Source organism: Elephantulus edwardii, unplaced genomic scaffold (assembly GCF_000299155.1).
Source record: "Elephantulus edwardii isolate Elephantulus edwardi_28Jun2011 unplaced genomic scaffold, EleEdw1.0 scaffold00080, whole genome shotgun sequence".
Taxonomy (NCBI): Eukaryota; Metazoa; Chordata; class Mammalia; order Macroscelidea; family Macroscelididae; genus Elephantulus; species Elephantulus edwardii.
The window spans coordinates 572,865-579,049 of NW_006399830.1; the positions used below are offsets into that span (position 1 = coordinate 572,865).

The 6,185-nt window shown below is 59.3% G+C and overlaps 1 protein-coding gene across 1 annotated transcript in view; it reads left to right on the forward strand.

The window, feature by feature from the left end:
• GET4 (golgi to ER traffic protein 4 homolog (S. cerevisiae)) overlaps positions 1-6,185 on the forward strand; it is an 11,388-nt gene that overhangs the window by 2,133 nt on the left and 3,070 nt on the right. Inside the window, exons 2-6 of the mRNA XM_006889602.1 lie at positions 2,556-2,634; positions 3,261-3,342; positions 3,928-4,077; positions 5,027-5,165; positions 5,914-6,054. Of these exons, the coding sequence (XP_006889664.1) occupies positions 2,556-2,634; positions 3,261-3,342; positions 3,928-4,077; positions 5,027-5,165; positions 5,914-6,054 (591 nt within the window). The remainder of the gene's footprint in view (positions 1-2,555; positions 2,635-3,260; positions 3,343-3,927; positions 4,078-5,026; positions 5,166-5,913; positions 6,055-6,185) is intronic.

The window sequence follows — 6,185 nt, forward strand, 5'->3', positions numbered from 1 at the left end:
CTCAGGGTTGCTGTGCAAAGGGCAGAGTGTGTGCAGACTTTGGATCAGGAGTTCCTCGGGCCTCTGCAGTCCCTGGGTGGCCTCACCCACAGGTGCCTGGGGCCAGGGCTGATCCCTTCCCTCAGCTAGGACTTGGAGGTGACCTTGTGCCATAGAACGATTCCAGCCTCCAATGACCCGACCACATTTCTCAGTCTCTGAGTCTCCGCGGTAGCAGGCTGCCTGCCATGGCTTTCTCTCTCGGGCACCTGGTGGGCTCGAACCGCAACCATTCGTCCAGGTGCTTTAGCTGCTGTGCCAGCCGGATCCCTTTTGGGGTGTTTAGAGAGACCATCTGCAGAGTGGGGAGTTCACATGTGTCGTAGGCCCCCCAGAACAGTCAGCTGGCCCTCAGGAGAGCTCCTGTGTGCTTTATGCCCAGTTGACGGTGCCCCTGTGTTTGCCTGCTGTTCACCAAGACGATGCAGGTGGGTGGTCACGGACGAAGGTGAAGGTCTAGGTGAGCACAGCCAGAGCACAGGCACCTGAGCCTCGGACTGACCGGCATGTGGACTTCCATGAGCGTTGTCTGAGATGTAGAGAGGAGGTGGGTGTGGACAGATGAGCTGCCCTCCACCTGACTGCCAGGCTGGGCTAAGGCCCTAGCTCATCACCGGGTGGGTTCTCCTATTAATCTTGCAGCTCATTGTGCAGTTTGAGTCTAAGGTCATCCACTCACTGCCAACATCCTAGTCAGATGGTGATCTCTGTGTGGGCCTCGGTGACCACTGCCAGGCCCTCGATGGCAGTGGTGTGAGGTCTGTGTTATACAGCAAAGCACCTTCTTGTGTGGAGGGAGCTGCTCTTTTGCTTTGAAGGGATCTGCTTCTCCTTTGGGGTGGAAGCAATCTGTTCCATTGTGTATCTAAAAAACAAGTCATTTTGTGTTCAGTGCTGCGTCCTTGGGACTAGACAGTTCCACACAGCGTGGTTGTCCACGTGGTGGCCCGAGTACAGCAGGAGCCTTAGCCCCGGCCTGTGGCCATATCCTCAGATCTCACCAACACACCATCTTCTCAAGCAGCTGCTCCTTTTACAGCCCAGGGCCGGTGGTCAGACAGCGCTCCGGGTCCCTTGCTGTTTCCATTGGCCAGTTCCCGTAACTACGTGGTCAGACTTGTCCTTCTGCACTATCTTGGGTGGGGATCAGCGGGGCTTTCTTCCTAGTGTGTTTGAGTCAGGATGCTCTGATGAAACCTGCCCATCCCAAGTGACCCCGCTGGCCTTTGAAATACCAGTGAGGCAGCGTCTAGCCACGGGAGCTCCACAGCCTGAGAGGTCGGTGCAGTCGCACCTCGATCACACAGTGTCAGCGCCGCCCTGGGCTGACCCACAGGCTTGTGACTGACCACTACTCAGGCAGCTCCTTGCTGATTTAGTCCAGAGGCCTGGCTGCTTGGGCGGGGGGGTGTTGGCCCCAGCTCTGCACTTGCCTGGGGTCTGATGCTCGAGGTTGGGTATCCGCACAGTGGGAAAGGTTAGACAGTCACACGGGAGAAAACAGGCCACCGCTGTTGAGTCCACTTGAGAACAGCCTACTGGGCATCTGAAGCTGTGACCTTCATGGGGAGAGCACCCGTCTCCCCCAGCAGTATCTTCTGGCTTTGTCCCTTTGACCCAGTTTTCTCTGAACATCCATCGCCCGCCCACCCAGTGGGTCCTGGTGGGGCTGCTGACTTGCAGTTAGAGGGAGGGGCTCAAGCGTCCCAGCGGGCGTGGGTAGGGTCTGTCCTCCGTGTGTCCTCTGCATGAACATGAACGCAGCATGGTAGAGGCCCTGGAGGCTGACCTCTGGCTTCTCCCAGGTAGGAGCTAGGGTAATAGTTCCCCGTAGTGGTGAGTTGGTGGCAGAGGCCCACGTCCAGGGTTCTGGAGTGTGTGCACGCATGCGTCCGTACACACAGGTATGTGTGAACATGTGTGTGCGCGTGTGTATACCAGGACAGCCTCGGGAGCAGTGCGCTGCGTCCTTCTTGACGTGCCCAGCCCGTGACTGAAGAACCAGCTGTCCCCATCCCTGTGTTCTCCTGCGCTGGCCCTCTCCAACCCTCCTTCACCATGCCACTCACAACCTGCACGTCCTGACGTTACCTAGACGTGTTTCCAAGGGTCTTTGGAAGGTGGGGGTTTTGTTTTCTGAAATCCCTCATCAATGATGTGAAAATCAGCGCTCCACCACATGGTGGGAGGCTCCTGAGCGTGGTAGCCTCCCAGATTGTCTGAGGCTGGCTGTAGAAGGGAGTGGGGTCCCTGGGCACATCCTACCGGCCGATGACGACCCAGATGCTGTCCCATGAGCTCAAGGACCAGTTCCTGGTAGAGGAGTAGACACATCTGGGTGCCCCAGACTGCCCCCCGAGTCTTGTGTTTGTATAGAATTTCTTACTTCGTTGTTCTGATGTTTGTGGGGAACCTTTCCTGTGGCTTCTAGAGCTGTGTACCTGTGTGGTCAGCGGCCCCACTGGGACATGGAATGGCAGCGCACATAGCCGCTTCCTTCTGCCCGTCTCCCGCAGGTACGTGTCACAGGGCAAGCATGCAGAGGCCCGGGAGCTTATGTATTCAGGGGCATTACTGTTCTTCAGCCACGGTCAGGTAAGCACGTGATTGGCACTCAGCTACCTGGGCCAAGGGCAAATGCTCTGGGGGCATCCCTGTCCTCGTGGAAAGGGAGGGAGTGTCCAGGCAGACCTCCTGCTGACTTGAGGAGGAGTCACGGTCCAGACGGATGCGGGGGGCTGACTCCTACAAAGTTCAGCGTCCACCCTCCCTCCCTCTCCTTCCTGCATCACGAGTTTCTCGACTTGCCGCCTTTGTGCTGAGGACCCGCTCCACTCCAGCAAGTCCTGAGCAGCAAAGGCCCTCACCCACCTCTGTGGCATCCACACTCCCTGTGTGTAACACCGCTCTCGAGGATGCCCTCGTTTGCCGCCTTAGCGGGCTGTCCACACCCACGGAATCAAAGTCCCAGTGACAGTGGCTGGTCACACCACAGCCTATCCACACTCTTGGGCAGCGGACAGGGATCGGGGTGAACGCAGGCTCAGCGACCACACAACAACACTGAGAGCTGGGGGCCTCCCCGCCTCGTGAGCTATGTGCCCCTGATGGACCTCCCGCACACACCACACCACGGGCCCCATGTCCTTGATGGACTCCCTCCCCCGCACCCTACTGAGGCCCGCGTGTCCCTGACGGCCGGCTCCTTGGTGTGTTTGTAGCAGAATAGCGCCGCAGACCTGTCTATGCTGGTGCTGGAGTCCCTGGAGAAGGCGGAGGTTGACGTGGCCGACGAGGTGCTCGGTGAGTCCTGGTATCTACAGGTGGGGCGCTGTCCCTGGGGAAAGCTGGCTGGCTGGCCCCGCAGAGGTCGGAGAAACCTCACAGGAGGTCCCTGTTCCCGAATCAGACAGGCTCCATGAGGTGGTGCAGCTGTGATCTAGGGCCCAGTGGGCCTTCCTTCCCTTCCACATCGCCCTGTGGACCTCTTTCCCTCATGAAGCCAGCTCCCACTGTGCCCCCCTGCCTCCTGGTGGCCCTGTACAGCTGGGCCAGGAGGCAGGAAGGCTTGGTTGCAGGGTGCATGGAGCTGCTGCTGTAGAGGAGGGACTGCTGGAGGCACACCAGGAACCAAGGATGTATTTGGGGTTTGGTGTATCCCAGGAAGCAGGGACCTGTCAGGCTGGGGGTATATGTCCGGGACAGGAGGTGTGTTGAGAGCCATGTCCATCAGGACCCAGGGCATGTCCTGGAGAAGTGGCGTGTGTTGGGAACCAGGTGTGTGGGGACAGAGCAGCCTTTCACTGCGCCCTCAGTTCTCTACTGTTCAAACCAAGGAACACACAAGCACATGGGACCCCTCAGCGAGGTCCTGGGCTGTTGTTTCAGGAAACCTGGCCAAGCTGTTCAGTTTGATGGACCCCAACTCCCCGGAGCGGGTGGCATTTGTATCCCGAGCCCTCAAGTGGTCTGGAGGCGGGTCCGGGAAACTGGGGCACCCCAGGCTACACCAGCTGCTGGCCCTCACCCTGTGGAAAGGTAGGCATGTGGCCCAGACCACTCACTGGGGCCCTGAGCTCCAGGATCTGGGGGCTGAATGTGAGCTGTCCTTGGCCGGCGTCAGAGGCTGTACAGTGAGTCACTCCCGTGTCGGCCCCCAGCTGTCCCTGTTCCCTCTGGTCAGATGGGTAGGGAGAACGTGGACAGAGTATATCCGCGTGTTCTGTGGCGCCCCTCCTCCCTGGACCTACACAGTAGCCAGCGTGTCCTGTTCCCTGTTGAGGTCTACGAGCAGTTCAGTGGACAGTGAGGTGACTGAAAATAAGCCTCAGTGGCATCTTGGGGCTATTATGGCTGGTCGTCCAGGAGGCTGTGGGTGGAGTGTGAGGGAGTCAGGTTCATAATGAAACTGAGTCTCAGAGTCTGGAACAACAAGGTCTCCCCTAGACCTGACCCCAGCACAGGGAGACTGTAGAGGTGGGGTCTCAGCACGGATGATAGGTTCTCAAGAGAAAGGACAGCTATGGGGGGTCCTCCTGGCCTGTGGGGGTTCCAGAATGCCTGTATGTGACATCCAGGCGGCGGTGCACCCAGGCAGCAGTGAGCTGGTGCCGGTCTCTGGGCACCATCCGCACAGGTTAGCCTGGTGACCTTTCCCTTCGAGCTGTGAGCTGATTGTCGATGCTGAACCACTGTGTGTGCAGGGGGCACAATGTCCACCGAACCCTATCAGCCCGAAGCGGCCAGGGGTGCTGTCTGATGTGGGGGATGGGATCAGGGTGCTGTCTGTGGGGGGCTGGGATCAGGGTGCTGTCTGATGTGGGGGATGGGATCAGGGTGCTGTCTGTGGGGGGCTGGGATGGGGGTGCTGTATGATGGGGGTCTGTCTGGTGTGGGGGTCTAGAGGGCTAGGATGGAGTGCTGTCTGGTCTGGCGGTCCGGGGAGTGGATCTTGGTGCTGCAGCCTGAGCTCCCCCTTCCCCCACAGAGCAGAACTATTGTGAGTCGCGGTACCACTTCCTGCATTCGGCCGACGGGGAGGGCTGTGCCAACATGCTGGTGGAGTATTCCACGTCGCGGGGCTTCCGCAGTGAGGTGGACATGTTTGTGGCCCAGGCTGTGCTCCAGTAGGTACTCTGCGTTGCCGAGGGCGTTCCAGCGGGCAGGGGGCACTGCAGGGTCGCTCTGGACAGGTCAGCCTGCCCTCCTCAACACTTCCTGCCCCGTCAGCACCCTTAGTCACTGGTTCTGCATTGACCTATAGGATGGAATCCTGTGTCGCTGCAGACAGAACAAACTCACCACCAGGGGTCACCCGCACCAGCCTCCTCTGGGCCCCAGACCTTGGGCCCTGCATCGTCCACTCCCTGTCACCGTGCACTTGTCATCATCCATTCCTCCTTATCATCCACTTGCTGTCATTGTCCATTTCCTGTCCTGCCGACCCCGTGTCCTGAACAAGCTCTCCCTAGAGGCAGCTCCCTTGAGGGGATAGCGGGGAAGGTGCTCTGTGGAGGGGGGACGAGAACCAGCCCAGCCTAGCCTGCAAGCCACCCCTCAGCACCCGCTCTCACCAGCACCTCGGACAGCCAGTGAGATAAGATAGCACATAGTAGAAGGGACACACAGTAACCTGTGGTGCCCTTGAGTTCCTGTCCACCAGTCTGGAGTGCTGCAGTTCAGGGAGCGGCCAGAGCAGGCGGGAGCTGTGGGTCTGCTGTGGGGCCACCTGGTGTGCAGGCCCTGCTGAGGTGGGAGGTGCACTGAGCAGCCCCATGGTGGTGGGGGCCGCGGAAGAGCGTGTGCCCTGCAGAGGCAGCTGTGCTGACAGCACAGATGCAGGCAGTCTGCACTCACCTGCTGCTCCTTCTTCAGATTTCTCTGCTTGAAAAACAAAAGCAGCGCTTCTGTGGTGTTCACGACCTACACACAGAAGCACCCGTCCATCGAGAGCGGACCCCCATTTGTTCAGCCCCTTCTCAACTTCATCTGGTTCCTGCTGCTGGCAGTGGACGGGTGAGCTCTCTGCTGGGGAGGTGTGTGTGTTCTGTGGACAGGGGACCTCTGGTTGGCAGGGGTGTGTGGTCTTCTTTCGACACGTGAGCTCTTTATGGTGGGGAGGTATGTGTGTGTGTTCTGTGGACAGG